Below are 24,655 nucleotides of genomic sequence, written 5' to 3' on the forward strand. Positions count from 1 at the left end.
ACACAGTTACTTCCTGCAGGAAACGAAGCGACGTAACATTCCGCGTAAATAAGTTTTCAGATTTTTAATAAACCTGCTGGGTTACGGATGAGTTACTACTCACTCGTCGTAGGAATACAGCAAAAAATGCGAACCTCTTACCCAGTGCAAAATAAACGATGACACCCCCAGATATTAACTCAGGGGGCATAAGACGAACGAAAAAACACGTTTTTTAAAGATTCGGCATCACCTGCACTCACGCTAAGTAAGGTGCACGGGATGAAACTTTCAACAACATATGAAAAATAAGAATAGGTGTTACCCTTTCTGGCAATAAAACAGGTTTAAAGCATTCGTGACTGCAGGGATTCATATTATTGGTTCTTTCGGTAAAGTCACGTAGAAGGGAAAAAATAAAACAATACAAATATAAAACAATACAATTCTCACGACGTTTCGATTGCAACACAAGCAATCATCATCAGCTGTGAAAACCACAGCAAGAAAATTGAAGAAAATTCAAATTTTCTTGCTGTTGTGTTGCAATCGAAATGTCGTGATAATTTTATTGTTTTATATTTTTATTATTGTATTGCTTCCCTTCTACGTGACTTTACCGAAAGAACGAAGAACAATAAAAGAGGTGTTAAGATGTTCAAACACCAGATAGATAGCCTTTTCAAGGAATCAAGTGCTGCATCAACCACACGTACTAGTGGTGAACATACAAACAAACACGCTCTGATAATATATGCATTGTCTTTGAAACTGATTATCCTACACCAACCAGAGACAGCCTTCTCTATGGCCTTATCTCACCAGTGTTAGACCAGATAACAACGTCAAAAGGCGAACGGTACAACGACAATGCACGTATCAGAGCATGTGTAGACAGTAGCTCGGGCAGTGCCGGATTAAGCTACTGCGGGGCCTGTAGCATATGTTATAAAGGAGTCCTAAATAAAAAACAATTTACTAAAATAAAAGCACAAATGTTTTACTTGTATAGTAAAGCAATCGAATTCTTTTCATTTGTTATACAGTCAGATAACATGACAAATCGCTAACCTTAAACACCCAGTCGTTCATAAAAGTTGAAGGCGGTATAGTACTAGAGTAATAGAGCAAGTGCAGAAGCACTGAACCGGAATTGATAGCTTGAAAGCATTTAGCGCGGGGCCCTTGAAAGTGCGGGGCCCGTAGCTACTGAGATCATCCGGCACTCAGCTCGGGTAAGAAGCTATATCATGGGACCTTTTTGGCAATACAATAATTCGCTCCCTGCTTTGCCCCTCGTTACACACAGCTGCGCGACAGACAGGTCGCATATAAACATTTTACTGTGTATGCAAACGCTTCAGTGGCTCTGCTCAGACGAGCGCAGAGAAAATGCATATGAAGAAAAAGTCAAAAATATTTCACTGCGTCAGACAGCTCTTTATGAAGATCTGTCTCGGAGATGATATGTTTAATCAACCGCAGAATATTTCACATTCGCCTGCCACCCAAACTCCAAGACATTTGTCCAAACCCATAATGACATACGCCACAAAAGTTGAACTCTCTAAGGCTTCAACAACAACAAAAAGTCGAATCAACGGTTCAACGTTTGAGTCCGATGACTCAAATATACATTTCCCACACACCCCGCATGTCATCGCAAACCCCCCCCCCAACACCTTCAGAAAGTTATCATCATCACAAAGTAAATAATGGAAAGGAAAACAGAAGCCCCGTGCCAGGGCCTCTGAGAGCCGCCGTCCGTTCTCCTCCCCTTCCGAGGCCGCGAGGTCGCGGGGTGGGGTGTGGGATATAAGCAGTCGCCACCGCGTCCCCAACCCAACCACGCAGCCCCCGTCATCCCTCGTGAAGACACCCCGCTCGCGACTCGCATCTCGCCATGGCCGCTCCGCTGCTCCGCGCCGCCGTCGCCACCCTCGCCACGCTGATGCTCGCGCGGCCCGGCCTCGGCCAGACAGGTGAACGACGGCCCCCCGCCAGCCTCGCTCTCCCCACGTGAAAGGCTCCTCGATCATTACGGAGCACCCCACCCGCTCTTTGTCACTGCGCTGCACCTTCTTTTTTCTTCTTCCTAGCGCTGTTCCCGCTGTGGCGCAGGGTCCGCTTTTCTGCATTGTCTTCTCCATTTGGCTCGGTCCAAGGCATCTTCAGGGGATGCGTTGACCGTCTTCACGTCTTCCTTTATTCGATCCATCCATCGCTTCTTCGGACGTCCGCGTGGACGGCGGCCCTCTGGCTCAATACGCATGGCAGTCTTGGCCACTGATGACTCTTCACTTCGCATCACATGGCCGTACCACCGAAGCCTTGCCTCTAGCATCTTGTCCGCAATGGGGGCCACACCAAGTCGCTTCCGAAAAGTTTCCAGTCGTGGCAGGGCGCTCGTTTGACCGCGCCTCGCCACTGTCTCTCTTTCTCTCTCTTGGCCGTTGCAATGTTTTGGTCACGGTTGGAGGCATTGAGATGCTGGCAGATGTTGTTTTGTTCGTGGATATTTTTTGGTGAGCAATTGTATATTTGTGTGTGTGTGTGCGTACTATTAACAGACACGTAAAAATAAACATTCTGAAGTTGTATCTGTTTGAGGTCTCCGATGGCATAACAAGCCTTTTGAAGCCATCTCTTCGTATACACAGTTGTGACCCTTAGCCTGCCTGTGAACATACAAACACTTTTGTTGATTTATTTTTTTAAATAAGTAATTGTGTATATTTTTTAACATTTGAAATTTAACAAATACATTAAACATGAAAATCTCTGATCATTTTCTGAGGTCTTCTTTAGCTTAAAAGCCCTCTCAACGCTTCTCGTCAAACAAACCACATGCTTTTGATACTGCCCTGCAGTTTAGGCGATGAATGCACACAGTGTATCATCGTAATCATAAGTTCATCTTAATTAGGACGTCAGGTGAACTACAGTATCACGTATAAGTTTACACCGATATTCTATTGCAGTATATTTAAAGTATATTTACCGGTTGGTTTCATCGCTGTAAGGGCCCATGAAAAACTGCTGCGATATCGGATGAAACGCCAAATTTGAAGTGTGGTCTTGAAAATGACTTCTGGCAACACACCTTAGAGACGAAGCGGGTGTTATGACGCTCTCTTTTGGTGTACACACTTCATTATTGGCGTTTCATCCGATATCGTAGCAGTTTTCCTAAGGACCCCTTCCAAATTGCTACTCTCTGGCAGCAGAAAAAAAACATCTATCAACATTGATGCGAATGGTGTATTTGTTTTTGCCCAGTGGAACGGGGCCAAAACTCGCATGTGGTTCAGACTGCGATATTTAAATGTTTATTTAATATCAACAGACAACGTTTTGTAAAATACCTGTTCGTACACACCAGGCGTGCAACGGTCTCAGTCCAAGTTTGAGAAATCCATCAAGAGAACCGCCGAATCCATGGCGATTATCTAAACCCCCTTACAATCCCACACGTGTGAATATAATGCGCTCGGCTGCCCACCACATACACAGAATACCAACTATAGATCATTGAGAGGGTATCGTGAGGGAGGGGGGAGGACTTTAGGAGAGTGACTGGAAATCTGGAATGTATTCTGCATGTCAGAGCTAAATCAACTTCTTCGCAACACAAGTTATATTGTTGCATACTTTTTTAACGTGAATAACAAGAGACAATGTTTGGATACACTATCCCAGCAGCTCCCTGCAAAATTGCACGCATGCATTCTATTCATTCCTACTGATACAAGCATTGCAACAAAATATCTCCTCTGCCACTTTAATTGAACTAGCAGGGCCATTATTCATTCATTTTGCCCGAACATCATTTGTGTTGGGTCTCACTAACTCGCGCAGTCTCACGAAGCCCCTACAGAGCCCCATTCAGTTATTCTACAAAAAGCTACGCTAAGTGTTTCAAATGTGTAATTGGTGAAAAAGCCTTTTGCAAAAGAAAAATATTCCTGTGGGCTGAAAACAAATATATTCAACAACATGCAAAGGGTGCGCAGCATTTCATGTACAAATGCTCTGAGCCTTATCCAACCCACCAGCTCAAAAATACTGAAAGCATGAACATGTTTGTTATTAATGCCACCAACTCAAACGGGAAAGAAAAAGCGGCCATCTCAGCAGGCAGCTGGGATGGCCTCATCTGGGATGACAGCTGGGAGGACACATCCCAGCTGCCTGCTTGGATGGAAGTTCGATACGTAGGCTTTCGCGACCAATATTATTCACAATAAAGGTTTTTTTTTTTGCCTTTTTTAAAGGAGCGCTGAGTTAGATCGTGTAAATATAAATGTGTTGTTAACCCACCTCCACCCGACAAGTCCATTAGTAAGGTTAATCACGTAAACAAAACGTGCAAATTAGTTACTATTTCAGCACACTGGTGTGTGGGTGAATAAACCCACTACATGTAGACGTTTCGCTGGTGATTACAACCAGCTTCATCAAGAAATGTTCACCTTCGATTAGCACGGTTGGTTTACGTACGGCGCAAAAGAAGTTCCAAATACATACATGTACAAAACAGTACGTTTGCTTCACTGCTGCCCGTGTGTTGTGGTCTATGCAGCATGAATGGAAGGACAGCTTGGTTTTCCTTCTTAGAAAGACTCAGTTTTTTTTACGACGTCTGCCACGTCTGTTTTGCAACGGCGAGGTCAACTCGCTCAGCGGCGCAGAAGATCCGTAGCACCGTACACGGTGTCCCTACCCCTCCATCAACCCCCTGCCTCGATCGAGCCTTAGTCGTCCTCACCCAACCGGGATTTCTGTGCGAGCTTTTACTCGTCACTCTCGCACACTCCCGGCACGCTGTCTGGGAATCGGAAAAAAGCCTTTGGGTTTTTAAGATCGATGCCTTTTGCGTAAATCCATGGACGCTTTAACGGTTTCAATTATATTTTGCCAATTGCGGCCATGCGTCATGTGTTTATTTATTTTTAAATATGTATGATATGTTATGTACTTTTCATGTATATGTTATTTTCGCTGCGGATATTCAACATAAAATAAAAACGATGAACAGTAGGACGCATGTAAAGTATAGAATTGTTCATTGTGGATTAATTGAATTGCATACTTCAGGAAAACTACAGTTCACAAAAAAATGAGTTCCTTGGATAACTCTATTATGCACTAAACATATCAGGGGTGGGAGCGGTGGTGCAGTGGTGAGCACATTGCTCAATGAACATGGCAACCCGAGTTCGATTTCGGGCGATGGCGAACAAAAGTGGTGAGCGATATTTGAACCAGATAAACCAACCTCGCTTCCTAGACAGGCGATATCTGGGTGATGCGACCACGAGCCAAGTCCTGGAGCCCTCTTTCCATACCACCTCTCTCTCTATTCATCAACATTTTGCTCTCACCTCCTTGCCACATTATCCACAACTCCGTCCACACTCCCTCACGCTCACCTTCACACCCCTTCTCCCGTTGCCCCCTCCACCCTCTCCGCTGCACCGTTGGCCTCGCGGGGTGCGGTGTGCAGGGGTGGGTGCAGAGTCTCGCTCGAGCTGCATGATGGATTTGGACCCGGGGCCGTGCCGCGCCTATCTGCCGCGCGTCTTCTACAACCGCTACACGCAGCGCTGCGAGCCCTTCCACTACGGCGGCTGCTTCGGCAATGGCAACAACTTCGAGAGCCTGGCCGAGTGCAACGCCCAGTGCGCCTGGATCCCCGGTGAGAGCCCTCGGCACTGGCGCACCGGCGATCCAGTGGCTCGGCTGGGGCAGAGCGAGCGGCTCGCGAGCGGAAGGTTGCAAGTTCAAGTCCCAATTTTGGGCGTTGAGAGTCAAACTCCATCGTCTGATCAAAATACTGAAAGCGTGGTAATTGTTTTGTGGCGAGATGTTAACTACCTCACCTGGTATACAGGAGGTCGTGGGTTCGATCCCGACCCTCACGTCTCTATATTTGGAGTTTGCATGTTCTCCCCGTGGTCGCGTGGATTTTTCTCCAATTTTTCCCTCCACATTTATAATGACACAATTAGAGTATTTGGCTGCTATAAATTCCCATATGATAAACCACTTAATTAGGCTATCATTTGTGATGGCCAGGCCGCTTCTGAAAAAGAGCTACATAGCTCAGTTGGGCCTTACCTGGCAAAATAAACAATAGGCTTGAAGTAGGTTAAATTTGGGCCACCGACTCAAACGGTTGAGGAAATGTGGCCATCCCAGGGGGCAGCAGTGAAAGAGCATGTTTGCTTCACTGCTGCACGTTTTTTGTGGTCTAGGAAGCACGAATGGAAGGAGACCTTGGTCTTCCTTTTTTGAAAACTCGTTTTTTCATGATGTCCCTGCCACATTTATTTCGGAATGCCGAGTTCAACTCACTCAGCGGCGCAGAAGATCCATAGCATTTTGGGGTTGAGTCAACCTCACCAACCCCCTCTGGGGGTCGATAAAATTAGTACCACTTGCAGGGAATTCAAAAGTGTTTGTCCTCTGGGCAGACTCGCCCCTGCAATAGGAATGTTGTATTTCCACCAATGGCCAAGAGCTATGAGTACTGCCTCAGTGCTCATTTGAGCAGGACATCACTTTGTCTTTGACCACAGATTACAATTGAGGAGGAAACAAACTGATACCAACTCTCCCATGGCTTTTCCAGATTCGGATAATGACGTTAAGGATCCCGTGAAGTTGTTTGCAAGAGTAGGTCCAGAATGTGCCGGCGTCAAGGTCCGAATTTACCAAATAAGAAAACAATTACCCGCAAATGACCTAATTGCGATTATACATAGCAACCATCACCGCCAACTGCAAACAACTTGGCAAGACCCTCTTGATAGAGAGTCATGAGACTCGGTGAGGCTTTCCTGGCTAAACACGCAAATAAAATAATCAAAGTAATAACTCTGACATTCCACAGCCTGCACCGCACGGACCCACACAGCAGCGCCGCACGCAATCCTTTGTTGTCCTTCCACCCTGCAGAGTTGGCTTTGTACGGTGCCAAAGATACCATCGCTCACGGCGCTTTGCACGACCACGGTGACAGCATTGGGCATAAACACGCGCGCGGCGTACGAGCTCGTGACTCGCGTCTTTCTGCCCCCTAGTTGCGCCGAAGGCGTGCCGCCTGGAGATGGATGTGGGCGTGTGCCGAGCCCTCCTCCGCCGCTACTTCTTCAACATGACCTCGGGCTCCTGCGAGGAGTTTGGCTACGGAGGTTGCCAGGGCAACCTCAACAATTTCAAGGACGCAGCATCTTGCTACCAGCACTGCGTCCATCGCCCAGGTCGGTGCCGTCCTCGCGCCAATTGCGTTCGTCGTCGGCGTCCGCGTCATCACTTGCTTTTACAGTTGTAGGCAGCCTGTGCCAGAGGTCGCAAACGGGTTTTGATTCCTTACCCCTACCCGGCCGCCTACCAGGGTCGCAAAGGGGTACCCGTACCCGTACCCAGCCGGGTACAGGTAGCCGGGTATCGGGTAGGGTACGGGTATCGGGTACCCGGTTGCGACCTCTGGCCTGTGCACGCCCACGGTTGACTATGTACGGTGCGAAAGAAGTTCAACATGCAATGCATGCAGAGATCAGAGCGTTGAGATGGCAGCACTGAGATTCTGGGTTCGAATCCAGGTTCTCAAGTGCAGTGAGTTGATGATCTTAACTCCTGGTCAGAGATCACTTGAAGGGATCTCAGAAGTAGCTCTTTCATACGCGCTTCCACGGGCTGTTCTCTGAAACAGAAAGGTGAACTGCTCTGCGAGAGTTCATCATCTCAAATGGGTGATACCAATCGAAGAATGGAGATAAAATCTGAGAAGACTGTCTTGGATTAATACACTGCCTCCACGGACGGCTGGGGGGGGGTGCGTGACGTCAGCAGGCACACTGCGTGACCCTGCCGCATGCGGGTGACATCACAGATGTGACGTCACCGCTCACTTGCCGTGCAAAATATATCCAATATTGCGCCACCCCCCCCCCCCCCCCCCAAATACAAAAGTCTATTTTTATACTTTTTGCATTGTGTACAGTCTGGAAGCTACCCACATGCCAAATTTCAAGTTTGTTGCATGTTGGGAAGTATGCTACACATTTCGAACAGACACACATATTCACAAATTTCCCTCATATATATAAGAGACATTTCCTTGTTTGTATCCAGAAAAGCCTCACAGATGCCCAATATTGTTTCAGAAGGGTCTTCCAGAGGTGTCGGCAAATCCCTTTGTTTTGAGTATTTTCACTTGGGGGAAAACCACAGTGCTTTGAGAAAACCTATCAAGGCCGTAGCCATGGAGTCAACATTGGGGGGACCAAATCTTCCAGGGGGTCTGGGGGTCCCCCCCCCCCCAGAAAAAAACTCTAAATTTGAAAACGAATTTCCTGCCTAAAATATAAAAAAATCACTAACACATGGGATTGACTTTTTATTTTTTTGAATAATGTCTAATAGTGTATTGTATTACATTGCTCTATTTTTTCTTTTTTACCTTTTCGTGTTTCATTGCATGTAATGGCAGAGATTAGGGATTAATAAAGTACAACCATAACCGCATTCATATGAACAGAAATCTATTTTATAGCAATATTTTGGGGGGGACATTTTTAGCATATTTTAATATTGTGGGCAATGTGTCCTCCCCAATATATATATTATAATTACGACCTTGAAACCTAGACACACAAGGCAACAGCGCTCGATGGTGTGTAGAGACCGATTGGGAATATATTTCCTGTACTGCCGTCTCATGGCCACCTCACAGCTCGGCGGAAGCGTCACAACACATTGTGAAATCTGCTGCATCCACCAACCCTGCCTCCAAAGAGCCGGTTTGCAGGTGCGCGTTACCGCGTCTCTCATACAGCGGCATCATGTTATGAAACGCACCAGATGTGTGATGGTGATGATGCTGATAATAATAAACCAGGCCTGCTCTTCTGGGAACATCTGTGCCGTTCAGTGTTTCCATCTGGTAGATGAGGCTCTAAATGGAGCCACTGCCAAACCACCTGAGCACGTGACCTGACACCAAGAATAGATCTCATGTGTGCAGGTGTGTTGCCTCCCAACCGAGAGTCGCTTTGCATACACACCTGCACGCAAGTCAGCGTTAGAGGACACGAGAGCAGCACCGGGAACTCCAGAAACTAAAAAAACGGCCCAAAACAAGCAACAACAACAACAAGGCCGCGTGGTGCAATGGGGAGAGCAAGAGCGAGCAGTTTGGGTTACGAGCACGCCAGTCGATCGAAGGCGATAGCCGTAATCTCCAGCCTCGAACCATAACCGACCAGTCAACCAGCCACGAGTAGCACCAGTCCTCACACTGACCGCTAAACCAACTAGCCAACCAATCACAAGTACCAGGTCCTTCTACTCTGCTAACCCCACCTCTCACGCTTCAATATGCCCACTGTTTCGTTCACTTTTCAGTTTTGGCGTTCGCTCGCACCGCCCGCCGCCCTGACGTGCTTCGAATGCTGTCTCCCCCTGTCCTCTCTACCTCCCTTCCTGCGTGTGCAGTGCTCCCCCGGATCTGCCTGATGAAAGCCGACCCTGGCGAGTGCAGTGGCGTCATCCCGCGCTTCCGCTACAACCCGCAGACGAGTAGCTGCGAGAGCTTCACCTATGGTGGCTGCGGCGGCAACGACAACAACTTCGGCAGCGAGCGCAGTTGCATGAGCGTCTGCGGCCAGGGTCAGTGCTGCTCGGTTGCCGCCCTCTCTCTCTCTCGCTCTCATTTTTCCCAGCAGAAGCCTCCTTTGTTTTGTAGCTGTCCTGGGAGATCTGCAAAGTCTTCCTGGGACATTACGAGTCTATACACCCCAGTGTTTAAATCAGCCGGAACAGTCAAGAACGCTGACCCTGGGAATTGTTTCAGCAAGAGCGTCCATCTCGCCTTATTTTTTACCATAAAACCAGGTAATATTGTCACAGGAATACAAGGTACAGTAATGTATGATTATTACGGATAGACGTACCTCATACTCTAGTGGTAATGCCTTACACCGATAATCCCTACTCCAAGCCAACCTCGCAGCATTCTGGAAAATAGAGTGGGGAAATGAATAATAATGCTTTCATTTTCTAAAGCATTATTCATGCCAAAAGCATCCCACAACGCTGTACATTTATTAAATATATAAGGATTAAATCCCATGTAATCGGTTGGTTACGTACAGCGCTAAGAAGCCCAACACACACACACGTACAAACCAAGCAAATGAAAACCTTACTACTGAGAAAAAATTATAATAAACTAATTAAGAAATAGCACCAAAACCAAAAGCACAGAATTCACCAACGCAGTTACACGTAGCTTCTCCCCTCTCACAGACACCTTGTGAGATATTACTTTTTCCCCTTCTAAGTCCCATTACTTTGTGCCTTAGAAGTGGCAGCCCTAGACATGGAGTCTTGGCTCAGGAGGGTGGGGCGGTCGGGGGGGGGGGCGGCATTTTTCTTCATCTGTACGCGTCACCGCGTTCCGCGAGGGAGTTCGCTTGTTGTGTATTTATAGGCTGAACATTATTTTGTTCGCGAGGGGTCACGGGATCAACAAAAAAACATAATTTTTTACAGTAGGTGCTGCCCCTGATAGTTCAAGGCAGATGAGGCGGTGTTGCAATTCCCAAAATGCCAGAATTTTTTTACATCAAATCATGTGGCGTTGCGGGTCAATGGAAATCAACTTTAATTAAAAAAAACACGTGTTGTTTTTCAGCTGTCATTCCGGCGTCTACAAGTGATCAGTACCTGAGCCCGTCTCGTCGTGTCTTCGTGGCCAGGAGGAGGCAAGGAAAGACCTTCAAGCACAAAATTATTCGCCAATGAACGATGCACACGACACAACCAAATGAGGCCACAGGTCTCTGATGTGTTTCCGTGTCATACCGTGTTTTTTTTTGGCATTATGTCCGACGTTTGGCTCCACGTGCTGGAAGCTTCATCAGGAACTCAATGAAAAGCTTCCGGTATGTAGAGAAAAACGCCGGACATTGTGCCGAACGACTCCCAAAAACATCGGTGAGCCATGTAGTACAACCGTGAAAACCTACGCAGTGGTAATGCCAGGGTTGCTGTCAGAAGGGGTAAGGATTTGCCGTGGCTTCAATGCAGCATTTCAACTTTAGTTTATTACTGGATTGGTTTATAACTTTTTTAGAATTGTAAATAGTTTGTTAAAGATGGTTAAATTATTGCCTTTTAGAAAACACCTCAAAAGTGAAAAGGAAAGGCAGTATTATCTGGACCAAAATATTTAGTATCTAATTCTGAATCATTAAATTCTGAAGTCACTGTCCAATTTAAATTCAACGCCAGATGTATAAAGTCAATGATTTATACAGATCATGTTTCACTGCATCGTCAGTTTGTGATCTCTCTGGGTGGTGTTGGGTGGATGCTATGAGCCCCTGGCAACCGAAATGTGGTGAGATCTGTCCGTCGTAAGTGATAATTTCGTCGGAATCATCACGAGCCATGGAAACGGGCGTGGTCATCAGACACAGTGCCAACCTCCACACGGCACCACGAAGACGCGCTCCACTGCTCAAATCACGAGGCATGCTTCAAGAAATTTAAATCATAGTCGTTCGTATTCATTCACAGTCCTTTGTCAATGGACTACTGGATGTAGTCCCCCGCCCAATGCCGTGCTGGTCGTGTATGTTGAACTTCTTTCGCACCGTACGTAGCCAACCGTTCTATACTTCACTCTCGTAAGTGCAGATTCGTTAAGGGGGGGGGGGGCAGAACCGATTTGGCTACAATCGCCACTGACTTTTGCCGTGGCAATAAATTGAACTCGGTCGCAGAGTCCATAGCTCAGTGTGCCATTGCCCCACCCGTTTTCGGAAATGTGCTTATAAAAACGATTAATAACAGCCATCAGTACATCTCTCCACATGAAAACAAAAATACGATTTACTCCACCAGCGTATGGGCTTTCCAGATAAATATTATTTCGTGCCATTTGTTTCAACAAGAAAGCTCTGGACTGGTTTTGACCTTTTTGGGTCTCATCAGTCGGGTCAGGCTTGTTAAACAAATACTGCTGGGTAGCCAGCTGATACTCTCACAGGGTACTCCATGTACACAACAAGACCCTGTTCAACTCCTAAAGGAGTTTTCTATATATAACTAAAAGTAACCTTCTTGGTTCTTTCGGTAAAGACACGTAGAAGGGAAATAATAAAGTAATAAAAATAAAACATAATACAATAATTCTCACGACGTTTCGGCCACAACGCAAGCAGCCGTCCTCAAGTGAAGAACAGGTCTGTCGGGGAGACAGCGTCTTGCGTTGTGGCCGAAACGTCGTGAGAATTATTTTTATTATGTTTTATTTTTATTCTTTTATTATTTCCCTTCTACGTGACTTTACCGAAAGAACCAATAAGATGAATCCCTGCAGTCACGAAAGCTTTAAATCGAAAAACTAAAAGTAACTCGTGTTATTCATTAGAATTGTGGATGCCAGTGCATTACCCATAATGCACCACATTAGAAGGGTCTTGAGACATTTCCAAGTCCACCGCTGTGCAAACCTCCAGAAGTGCTGCAATTGTGAGGTGCGCTGACTAAACCAGAGACAGTCTCCCTTGCATATGGCTGGGTGAATGGCAACCCCTACGTTTATGTCCACATTAGATGACCCAAACGGCAGTGCATGTGCCGATAGCGTAGACGTCAGTCATCCCACACAAGGAGGCACGTTGTGAAACTCGCCAAACAGCCGAATCGACGTGAACGTGCCTAATCTCAGATATTAAAAGATAATCAACCTTGAGGCCGGTTAGCAAATGCGTGGGAGACTGCCTGCAAAGTACCATATCTTGTCGGCTTGGGCTGCGAGGTAGCCAAGAGAAGGCAGGAGAGCAATGGAGTCTTCGCATCTATCTGCGGAACTTTAAGTGAGTATACCTCATCGTGTGCGTGGGGTTTATCCAAGCAACTCTGAATTCGTCCCACACGCAATCTGTTCATTAATGAAATTGGCTTTGAACTGCAATCGCAGTAACCCCGTGAGTCAAAAACTCCTGAGGCTCAGTGAGGCAGTCCCCTGCGAAAATATAGAACATGACTTTTATGAATCAAGAACCCGAGGGTTGTCACATAACAGATTATAGTACATTGTCATCTCGATGCCGTTAAACATATTTTTACGCGTCCTCCATCTTTATATAGAATTTTTCGTTTTCCAAAAATAACAAAATTGCACAAAAAAAATAAATATATGTATTGTTGTATACAGTAGTGTGACCTAGTATTTTTTTATGAACAAAAGATGTGTTCTGTTGGAATTTTGATTACAGCTTCTCAATATGCTAATGGAAATTCAGTCTTTGTTTGAATTTGTCGAAAAGAAAAGCAACTCATTCACAAGTGACACAAAGAATTGCGGGATTCTCTTTCACGGGAAGCTTTTTTACTACATTTTACTTTGGCAGACAGTGCAGCTGTTAACATTCATATAACGCCGTAGATAGTTAATTAGTTTTGTTTTCATTTCATGACAAACCGAGGTTTCAAGCGTGTTTTGTTCGCGCCAATGTTATTAAGCTGGATAAGCCTCTCCTCGGGCTCCCGGCCGCACCGAGGCTCAACTGTGGTGCAGTCGTGCCACCTGCTGTACACAGACAATTCGCGTCGCTGTCGAGCGGCCAGGCGATGCAACTGCTCAGAGACCCCACGAGCCAGAGTGGTGGTGGTGGGGGGGGTCAGGCGCTTCACTGCACCAGGGGCCCACATCCACCCACCACAACCCACTAATTATCTCGCCCCCATAACAAATGCATTACTTCACCATATCCTGTGTTGCTTGAAAGCTACAGCACTTCATCACATGGAGGCTCAGGATGTAAGGACGATTCATGAATTACTACCGATTCTCAATTTACGATTTTTTTTTATATATTCAGTGAAACGACTGTAATGGGTTTCACGTCAGCTCGCGTTGACGGCTGCAGCCACTGGTGGACCGCTTACGTTCACTGCAGTACTAAAACGAAAAAGTATTCCATTCACATCGTAACCAACTGAATTGTAAGAATTAATCGGACCGCCGGGGAGGTGAATCGTGACAGCTCAATGGAGACCGGGGGAAAATTCCGGGAGCCGGTCCGATTGTTCGTCAAATTAGCGCCGATAACCCAACAATTCGCGGCCACCCTCAATTGTGCATGACCCACTGCCGGGGGCTCACTGACTCGCTCCCACCGCGCCCTCGTCTCAGGAGCAACGTGCAGCGCGTTTCAATGAACGGGTTGTTGATCGCCGATCGCTTCAGAGCCGCCGGCGGGTGGTTGCGGGCCGCGTCCGACCCGAGGCTCGTGACCACGTGGGGCTGCCCACCCCGACAAACGGCCGCACAGCAGCGATTATCGGTCACCGCCAAAGCATCGTACAGCAACACTGAGTGAGTGCGATAGGGGAATGTGTGGTCACCTGGGGAGCGGCGGTGCAGCGGTTATCGCGCCGCGCTCACGGCCACCAACACTAGTGACGATTATTTTAACCGCTCCTGGGCCTCCCCTAGGTCGACTCAGCCTCAAATGAGTAGCGGGTGAATTGTGTAAAAAAACATCGCCACTGGGGAGACAAAGGCGGCCGGGCGTGGTGCTGGCCACTCACCTCATCGAGTGCCGTGCCGGCCTTCATCGGTGATCGCTTACAGCACTTGCTCCAAATCTGTTAAGGCTATACAGGGGATCTTTGTATTTGCCTCTATTTGCCTGCCAAAGGTATTTAAAAGTCCTATTCAGCCCTCAGCATGGAAAAGGTGGTATGCATCCGTCAGGTCATCCTGGTTATTACTGCAGGTGTTTTAACCATTAAATACGCGCCGCCTGCTTCACAGCAGACGCTAAAGATCCTGTGATGTCCTTTGATGTCATTGTGCGCTGGCGTAATGGTCCAAATTTACCTAATTATAAAATGTAATTGCTGAAAATTATTCAATTGGCATTACACGTGACAACATCCTGCGAAACTACTGCAGACTGCGTGAAACATAGCACATTGGGCTACAGCAACAGCGCAAATGCTAAATGTACTAAATAAAAAAAACATTGATGTTTGCACCTTTCCCATAAAAAAATAAAACACCTGACACACACACACCGGTCAAACATCAAATCACTCACAAGATCCATTCGTTTAACACGTAGGCTTCCGCGACCAATTTCCATCATAGTGCAGTGACGAATTGGCACGTTCTGTTTACGTGACAACCCTTACTAGTTGGCTGTGTCGGGTGGTGGCGAGTTTTACGCGATCTAAACCCCCCCTCCCCCCAAAACGTCTTATGAAAGATCCATTCGCTTGTGATTCTGATACGAGCGGAGGGGATTGATCCATATTCTTAGGTTTTTTCGGTAAAATCATATAGGTAAAAAAATAAAATTAAAATTATTAAAAGTAAAATAAAATTAAAATTAAATAAAAATCACGACATTTCGGAGGCAACACAAGCTTCCGTCTTCAGGTGGAACCGTCACAGCACTTGATACAGCAAGCGTGATACAGCAAGCGTGCTGTGACGGTTCCACCTGAAGACGGAAGCTTGTGTTGCCTCCGAAACGTCGTGATTTTTATTTTATTTTACTTTTATTAATTTTAATTTTTTACCTACGTGACTTTACCGAAAAAACCTAAGAATATGAATCATTGCAGTCACGAAAGCTTCAAATCTGGGATTGATCCAGTTTAAGGAGTCGGAGCATGCTCGCGTGGAGCCCGGTGCCAAGTTCACGGACCTCACACTCGTGACCCTCTGGCCGGGCTGTGAACTCACCGCAGAGTTGGGCGCAATTCGTTGCGTCAACCCACATCAAGACTCTGTGTAGCGAGAGACGCCGCTAGCCCCGACGTTTGCTCGTGGTGTGTCTCTCTCGGCGTCAACAACGTACGCGTCCACTTCTTCCTGAGGCTTTGCGAAAGTTATGTAACTCTCGACCATCCCGATTGCAGCCGCGGCAAATGGCACGACATTTTCTTTTTTTAAACGACCGTACTCGAAGTCTATTCCGAAGCTTCCGTTACTTCTCGTGCCACAAAACAGCCTTCAAAACTCCGTCACTTGAGCCCGCAGCACCGGGGCTCCCAGTGGCTGTTCCTGACCTTCGCTTGAACCCGGGTCCGGAGGCATTCCGCGGGCTTTACTGCAGCGATCTAAACACAGCATCGCCACGCTGGGCCATGGACATACACCCAGACGCGAGTTTACTGTAAGTGAGGCGGAGGGCCATGGGATCCCCCTTAACAACGCCCCCCACCTCCTCCCCCTAATCCGAAAGGGACTCAACTTTTCAAGTTATCGAGGCAGCCAAGATACATCACAACCATTGCCATCGATGCCATCGTACCTTCCTCCTGCCAGATCCCACCCATGGAGTTTATAACAAGGGTGTGGATATTGGTGGACGTGTGTGTCTCCCGCCATCACACTACCAGATGCGCCCATCTCTCGTGCTCCCTGTTCTCAAAATGAATTGATACATTTTTAGACTGTCTGTGTGTGTGTGGTGTACAGTGGTGGTGTAAGCGGTGAGTGCGATTCCAGCTCACGACCAATACCATCGACGATTATCTGAACCGGTCCTGGGCCTCCCCTAGGTCGACTCAGCCTCAAAGGAGTACCTAGTGCGACGTGTAAAAACATTGCCACTTGGGAGACAAAGACGGCCGGGCGTGGTGCTGGACACCCACCCCCTCGTGTGCCGTGCCGGCTTTCATAGGTGATCGCTTACAGCACTTGCCCCAACAGTCTGTTAATGCTTTACGGAGGATCTTTGTCTTTGATGTCCAGTGAAAGTAGCGTTAATAGCGTGGTATGCAGGTCTCGTTGGTGTGATGTGGCCGCATATGATGCGCACATTAATGTGGACCAAAACAACACGAGCGTCAATGTTACGTTGCCACGAACGTTTCTACCCCTGCCTTCCAAGATCTGTTCTGAACAGTCTCACCCCACTGGTGGAGTTGTTCACTGTGACTGTGGATATGGGGGGGGGGGGTGCCTCCCTACATACGATTTGGTGCCGCAGACCAACGGGACCCGTCCTGGAATCACCTCTGCCTCAACCGCACGTGCAGCCCAAGTAGCTGCATCGCTGCCAGAGCCATGATTTATCAAACGCAGTGAATGCAATATTACTCAAAAATCGCATGCCTCTTTTGATTCTTCTTCCAGTTCTCACGTTGACATAAAACGGCGGCGAGAGAAGATTTCTGTCTCTTTGTGGACTATGTCCACACCCAGCGCTGGCCGGCAGCGCGGACATGCACAGGACGCACGACTGCATCCCTGTCACTGCCGCCACACACAAACACATAGAGCCCTCAACAGACTGCTTCATGGGGGCAAGTGCTGTCAGCAAGCACCCGGAGAACGACAGCACGGCACACGAGTGGGTGGTGTGTTCAGCCACACTTCGGAAAATCACCACTTGTGTGTTCCATCGCCCTCCCTGAGTCTTTGAAGATCAACGTGTGCTCCATTAAAATCGATCTTGGCGGGGCCATCGGATTATTTGTCAGTGATTACCTTACCAATTATCCGACATATTAAATGACATAAAAATAATAGTTACGGGGGGACCTCCCACCGCTGTTCCCACGTGCGCCGCAGGACGGGAGGTGATGGGCCGGGCTTATAGAGGGGGTTTGCCCCCCCCCCCCCCCCACTTCGGGAGACAGGATATGAGGACGGCCACCGTTTTCAAATGTGTCTGCGTTATCGATTACAAGAAAAGCAACCAATTACACGTTTTTTTAATCAATTAATCGTAATTTGGCTCTCCAGTGCTTCATTGTGAAGGTTGGGGGGGGGGAAGGAGGACAGGGGGGGGGGCAATGAACGAACGAACGCTCGACGAGGACTCGCGGCGACCCGTGCGGACTTGGTCTGCCAGCGCGCGCTGCCTGTGGAGCTGTGGAGCCGTGGAGCTGTGGAGCCGTGGAGCTGTGGAGCCGTGGAGATGTGGAGCCGTGGAGCTGTGGAGCCGTGGAGCTGTGGAGCCGTGGAGCTGGCAGCGCGCGCTGGGCAAAGAAAGAGCGCCGCTGGCTTCCCCGGCAGCATCGCTCGACGCGCGGCCGCCACCACCCCCACACCACCACCACCACCACTCCAACACCACCACCACCCACCACCACCACCACTCCACCACCACCACCACCCCCCACCACCACCACCCCACCACCACCCACACCCGCACAACCACCACCCCCCCCACCACCACCCCCACCACCACCACCCCCCACCACCACCACCCCACCACCACCACCCAACCACCACCCCACCACCACCACCCCCCCACCACCACCACCACCCCACCATCACCACCACCACCACCCCACCACCACCACCACCCACCACCACCACCCACCACCACCCCACCACCACCATCACCCGCACAACCACCACCCCCCCACCACCACCCCCACCACCACCACCCCCCCCCCCCCACCACCACCCCACCACCACCACCACTCCACCACCACCCCCCACCACCACCACCCCACTACCACCAACACCCGCACAACCACCACCCCCCCACCACCACCCCCACCACCACCACCCCCCACCACCACCACCCCACCACCACCCCACCACCACCACCCCCCCCCCCACCACCACCACCACCACCCCACCATCACCACCACCCCCCACCACCACCACCATCACCACCACCCCACACCATTCCCCCACCACCACCACCACCACCACCCCCCACCACCACCACCACCACCCCACACCATTCCCCCACCACCATCACCAAAGCCCCACCCCCCCACCACCACCACTCCACTAAAACCACCACCACCACCCCACCACTACCACCAAAGCCCCACCACCACCACCACCCCCCCACCACCACCACCCCACCACCACCACCGTCGAGCACTGGCAGCGCCTGTCCGTGCCAATCACACCATCGCTGTGGCGTAATGCGACAGCGAAGTTGACCTTTCATGAAGGCGCCTTGATTGCTTTGAAAATTGCGGCCACAGTCAAGGGCAATCCCGTCTGGAGTGTCACCAGCATCGTTAACAACTTGCCGCATCTCCTCTTTGTGTGCGCGCAGGCTCAATAATACGAATTGTTGTTGCCTGTCTTCAGATATAAATGTACATCCTTGCTGCCACTATGCTGAACTTCTTTCGCACCATACGTAACCAACCACGCTACTCGTAGGTGCGGGGGACGGACACCAAACTAAACACAAAAAGGCAGTTTGAAATAAATGAGTTTTCTATCTAGATTTTCAAATGCGTGGCTCCAATGGCTTCCCAATATTCAGGGGGGGGGGACACGAGTGTACATTGTGGACCCCAGCTCTCATTGCTCTGCGTAAGACGTCGGAGGCAGGCACTGGGAGACAGCGGCACGGCGCCGATCCTACACAGGACCACGTCTCCTGACGAGTCACCTGGCGTGCGCGTCTCTGATGAACATTCATTTGAATTGTGCGCATGCGTGGGGCTGGAAAGTTGGCTCAACCTTCAATGTCACCGAAGCGTGGCGGTCTCGATGTTTGTATATGACTTCTCATCCGTCCCCACGGAGCCTCGGCGTCACTCACTTGTCAATGTGCCACCTCGCAGCCTCCCAAAAATAGCCGGCTAACGTTATTGACCCGATCCCCCCCCCCTCCACCACTGCCGCCCCGCACCGCCCACCCCTCCTCCTCCTCCCGTCTCTCGTGGCGCTGCTACGTCAAGTATAAAGAAAGGAGGGCGCTCACTCGCTCTACAAGTCGCTTGGGAGGGAGGGAGGCAGGGAGGAAACGGGAAGGAGGGTGGAAAGGAGGGAGCAAGCTTGGCCCAACAGACACAGTCGCACGCGCGCGCGCACACACAGGCAGGCGCATCCGCTCCAAGTCGGCGTGGGTTGCTGCACCCGGGCAGAAGCAACGAGGCCGCGGACAAGTGCGAAGTGAGGGCAGTTTCGCTGGACAGCGTCGTGGAGAGAGCGGGGGGGGGGGAAAGAGTGCGCGCTGTACTCGCGAGCGGCACGGACTCCCGCGGCAAATGTCCAATTTACACGCGAGAGTTTCACCATAGACACTGAGCGGAACATTTGTCGCGAGCTAATGAAGACAGCGGTCCCGTTACACGGAGCCAAGGACGAGGACAGCGTCGGTGACGGAGGAGTGACGAGACGCCCCAGCCACAGATGGGGAACTTTAGAATCAACAGCATCGCGTTACATCGGCTCTCAAAGGTGACTCCCGTTGACCCTGCTCATCGCTCATCTTCTCGTTTTATTCATCCTCATCACCATCATCTTCCGCTTCAGTATCATCATCGTCAGGAAGGCAAGTGGCATCATAGAAGTGCAAGTATTGTTGTTGTTTTGTGCATGTGTATTATTCCCGTGGCATGTGTGTTTCACGCAGCACAAGTCAACACGGTTCCCGTGATAATTGTAATGTTTGGAAAATGCATCGGGCTAATACTGCGATTGTATAAACAGCTAAAGAACAAAAACATGCGAATATGTTCTCTGAAACACCCCGTTACGTAGAGCGATGAACAGGGCGATGTTTTCACTCGTAGTACCCATTAACTCCCGCTGCCCATCAACTCATTCTGCCCATGAACCCCCTCTGCTCGTTCAGCCTCCCGCTCCACGCGCCTCATTCATCAGTTGATGCGTCAACGAGGTTTTTTTTTGCCGGCATGTTACCCGGTCCTACCTCTCCTCCATCATCTACAAAAACTGGGATCGGAGCACCAGAAGGGAGGGAGTTGCACAGCTGATTTACTTCAAGCACAAATGTTTTCATGAGCGTACATCATTATCACACAACTCTGCCATACAACCCGCGTCTCATAGTCGAGTTGTCCCAATGGGTTTTCTTGAACTTTCTCCTTTAAATTGAACATTTACAAATACCCGCCCGCTCCCTTGTGTGTCGCGTGCTTTGTGTGAATCGTTTCCAAGCGGCGAGCGGCAATTTACTAAGCGGTCTTTTAAAATAGGGAAAACAATTACAGTTTGCTATTTAATGTGTCGCCAGTGCCATGCATGCCCTCCATAGTGCTACAAAAAACTTAAATTAATCAAGCGGATTATAATTACGCTTCCCAAGCACTGTACCGCGTTTACTTATCCCATTAGTCCTCGGTTCATATTCGACGGCGTGTTTAAAGGTCACATCCATTCATCATCGGGGGTTTAATGCGGCACGGTAGCCCTTTCCCGCCGCACAAAGTCAAGTGACAGCGCGCAAGCGTACGGCAATAGCGAGCAGCCGACAAAAGGAAGGAAATTACTAGGAAGGGGAAGCAATTCCAGGCATATTGTTTTTTGCCTGCGTGTCCCATGTTAGCGTTTAGTCAGGGCGGCGTGCCAAAGCCGACCGCTCGCATCGCGGGGTCACGCGGATCGCGTTCGCCCGATTGCGCCAATTTTCTTCTCGTGCCTCGCTCTGCTCTAGAATGCTCTTTCGTTTCGCCCAGCGGCGATTGTATGATGGGCCCCGGGAGGCCGCGAGTTCAATGTCAAGAGGCGTCACGGTCGCTCTATGCTACTGATGTCACCACCACCACCATCACCACTAGTCGTCATCACTTCCTTCCGCCTGCCACCACATGCAGCCGCTGCGCACACGTGATACTTCACCTCCACGGTCTCGCGGCTTTTGCAGCGACATTCCACCCGAGGGGTTTCACACCTGTGGCTGTGGATATGGGTACCACCCCCCCCCCCCCCCAATGATGTGGTGCCCCGCTCAATACTCGCTGTTCCAAAATCGATCTAACAGATTTAGGCTGTATGCGTGTGTGTATTTGTATATAAATACTGTTTAAAGACACGGTGGTATTTCCGTTCTCATTAACACAATCTTTAACATCAGCACGTTGTAACGTGGTGTATGGCATATGAGTAGCAAGTTAATATGGATCGACAAAATAAGAGTTAATGTTCGATTGCGACGTTTCGTTTTCCCATCAAAGCACATGTGGGCCACATCATATACACCGAAAGACAAAGACACACACATACATAGGTTGCCTTCTGGAAGTCACTGCCAAACAGCTCTTTAATTGACCACCAGATTGCCGTCAGTGTGCGTTCTACGTTCCCGCACACTAATGGACATCCAATGAGTACAAAGTCCTCGGGACGTGATGTGTTTCTGCGGCGCCGTCCATGAGTTGATTCCCTCTCGAAACGCTGTCTAATGAAACGTGGCAACTCTGCCACCGTCTCGGTCACCCCCCCACCCAGCACAATGTGACCGCGCGGGGTACGAGCGAGATGCCTCGGCAAGTGCAGCAAAAGGCGACGTTTTCAAAAATCGCGTTTCTCTTCCCCCCTCCCCCACCCCTCCCCCACCCCTCCCCAGCGGACGTGGGATAAATTGCATCTGTCCCATTAGCAGAGCGTGCGACGACTTCTCACCCCCCGCCCTCCCCCTTCCACTCGCTCTGTCACGCCGCCGCCACTGGCCCCGTTCGCGTGACTTTGTCCAGGCGCACACAATTTATTTTCCGTCCGGACAACGCCGTCCATTATAAATGCACACGCGCGCGCCTTGGGGGCCCACTCGCAATTCGCGCTCGGTTGTTTGGGGTGCGAGTAACGGGGTGGGCTCCACCGCCTTCTGCTTGACCCCCTTGCGTGTTCACAGGCTGCGGGTTTCGAGCTGCGGTGCCGGTGAGGACCCCCCCCCCCCCACCGAATAGGGTCCAGCGTGTCTGCAGTGCAGAATTTCATTTCTGGAACGAAACGGCGGCAGCGCGCAGGCCTCGGACTCGCGAAATAACCTGCCCATGTGCCTTGTCCAGACCGTCGCCACATCTTTTTTTGTTGTTTTTGCACAACATTTTATTTAAACAACTTTGTTTAATTACGAGGGGTTGGTAAACTTACCGGCAAACTGGCGCGCGTGTGCTCAGGTTTACAGTTTGTATGTTTTGCGTGTGACACGTGCACATGAGCACAAGCTTATTGCGTGCACGTGGTCGTGTGCATGAGGGTGCGCCTATAGCAGTGTAGCATGTGACATGGTGGAGTGTTTATTTACAATGGGGTGTTTATATCAGTATGCCTATATATGTATCGCATGGCGTACTTATGTACAGACATGTTAATATGTGCATAGCATGAAGGTGTATGTGGTATGTGTGTATATATACATGTGCTGCTGCTGCGCCACGGTAGTGAAATGTTAACTTCCTCTCCTGGTATACAGCAGGTCAGTGGTTCGATCCCGATCCCGATCCTGACGTCTGTATATTGGAGTTTGCGTGTACTCCCCATGGTCGCGTGGATTTTTCTCTGGGTCCTCCGGTTTCCCCCCTCTACATTTATAATCAACATCACGCGTTTAGAGGGTTTGGTTGCTAAAAACAAAATACACGCGATAAACCACCTCGTTGAGCCATCATTCGTGGCCAGGTCTCATCTGAAAGAGAGCTACATAGTTCAGTGGGCCTTACTTGGTAAAATAATAACAAACAAAAAAACGTTTACGTTTGAATCTGCATCGCACTTAATAATGAACTGCGCGCGTACTCGTCCTCTCACACTATTCGTCAATATTGTGGAGTTTTAGAGGATGTTGGCCCGACGCCGTCTCGAGTCTCTGTGATCATCACGACTCTGCATGGAGCGGACTTGTCACGGGGCCCGATTGCTCTGTGCGACAGCCGCTCAAACAACGCGCGCCAGCGCTCTGCACCGAGCAGCGAGCGTCACGTCAACACACAGTGATGGAATAAGGCAGGTTCAACCAACGCGCCCACCTCAGCGCCACGATACCGGTATTGTAATGAGCACGGACGTCTTGGTTTACATTCCCAATCTGCCGCTTGCTTAAAAAAAAGAGCATCGGGGAGCTCGTCAAACAAAATAATTCCACCTGACAATCTCGATAGCAAATGAAGCTCCACGTGAAATTCTCATTGTTCATTTCCACGCAGCGAGAATGTTTTATCGGCCTTGCCTGGAGAAAGCCTTTCGCTCGTCCGCAGTCCCAAAAGAGCCCCGCAAGTGAAGATTTTCCCCTCCGCTCATGCCTCGACCTCATCGTTACGCCACGGTGGCGAGATGTTTATTACCTCGCTAGGTATGCAGGAGGTCGTGGGTTCGACCCCGACCCTAACGCTTGTATATTTGGAGTTTGCATTTTCTCCCCGTGGTCGTGTGGATTTTTCTCCGCGTCCTCCGGTTTAGAGTATTTGGCTGCTATAGATTTCCACAAAATACACGCGATAAACCACCTCGTTGAGCTATCATTTGTGGCCAGGTCGCTTCTGGAAAAGAGCTGTATAGCTCAGTGGGCCTTAACTAGGAAAAATAAAAAATAAATTGTTTAGTTTATAGAACAACACCGCCGCCACGATGTCACCAGCATGAAACTCAGGAATTCCATCGGCCCATTCCCACCGCTCGTTCTTTAAAAAAAAAAAGTCATAATAATGTACACCATGTTAATCTATTCTGACGCTTCATTTATTTATCTTTCCCAAATAACTTTTCGAGACGTGTAGCTGTGTCACGTCCTGTGCCGTGCTAGTCCTGTGCCGTGCTATACTTTTGGCATGGGGACATTTCCCACCAGAGGTATATATATGTAGGCCGGGCGCCAGTGATTGCTCGGGCCGGAGACACCCACGTGAGACAATTGGCATCGCTCGAAACACAGGCAGGTGCAGCCACCAACAACTTGGCTGCATTTGC

The 24,655-nt window shown here is 49.3% G+C and overlaps 2 protein-coding genes across 2 annotated transcripts in view; both read left to right on the top strand.

The window, feature by feature from the left end:
- The first annotated feature begins 1,815 nt into the window (after window positions 1–1,815).
- Window positions 1,816–11,307, top strand: LOC144729191 (carboxypeptidase inhibitor SmCI-like). Its single transcript, XM_078609230.1, has 5 exons — window positions 1,816–1,961; window positions 5,486–5,677; window positions 7,065–7,244; window positions 9,481–9,654; window positions 10,682–11,307. The coding sequence occupies exons 1-5, from the start codon at window positions 1,883–1,885 to the stop codon at window positions 10,789–10,791; spliced, it is 735 nt and encodes a 244-aa protein (XP_078465356.1). The 5' UTR covers window positions 1,816–1,882; the 3' UTR covers window positions 10,792–11,307.
- An 8,471-nt stretch (window positions 11,308–19,778) lies between these two features.
- Window positions 19,779–24,655, top strand: part of LOC144729192 (calcitonin gene-related peptide type 1 receptor-like) — a 49,700-nt gene continuing 44,823 nt past the window's right edge. Inside the window, exon 1 of the mRNA XM_078609232.1 lies at window positions 19,779–20,185. The gene's annotated coding sequence lies outside the window, so the exon portion shown is untranslated. The remainder of the gene's footprint in view (window positions 20,186–24,655) is intronic.

The sequence above is a fragment of the Lampetra planeri genome, chromosome 31 (assembly GCF_965212315.1).
Source record: "Lampetra planeri chromosome 31, kcLamPlan1.2.h2, whole genome shotgun sequence".
NCBI classification, from domain to species: Eukaryota; Metazoa; Chordata; class Hyperoartia; order Petromyzontiformes; family Petromyzontidae; genus Lampetra; species Lampetra planeri.

What these genes read in the sequence shown, in the direction of transcription:
- LOC144729191 (XM_078609230.1), top strand. Translation starts at nt 1,883, where the DNA reads ATGGCCGCTCCGCTGCTCCGCGCCGCCGTCGCCACCCTCGCCACGCTG. An exon ending in GCACTGCGTCCATCGCCCAG is followed by an intron (nt 7,245 to 9,480) that starts GTCGGTGCCGTC and finishes CTGCGTGTGCAG; the next exon opens with TGCTCCCCCGGATCTGCCTG. An exon ending in CATGAGCGTCTGCGGCCAGG is followed by an intron (nt 9,655 to 10,681) that starts GTCAGTGCTGCT and finishes GTTGTTTTTCAG; the next exon opens with CTGTCATTCCGGCGTCTACA.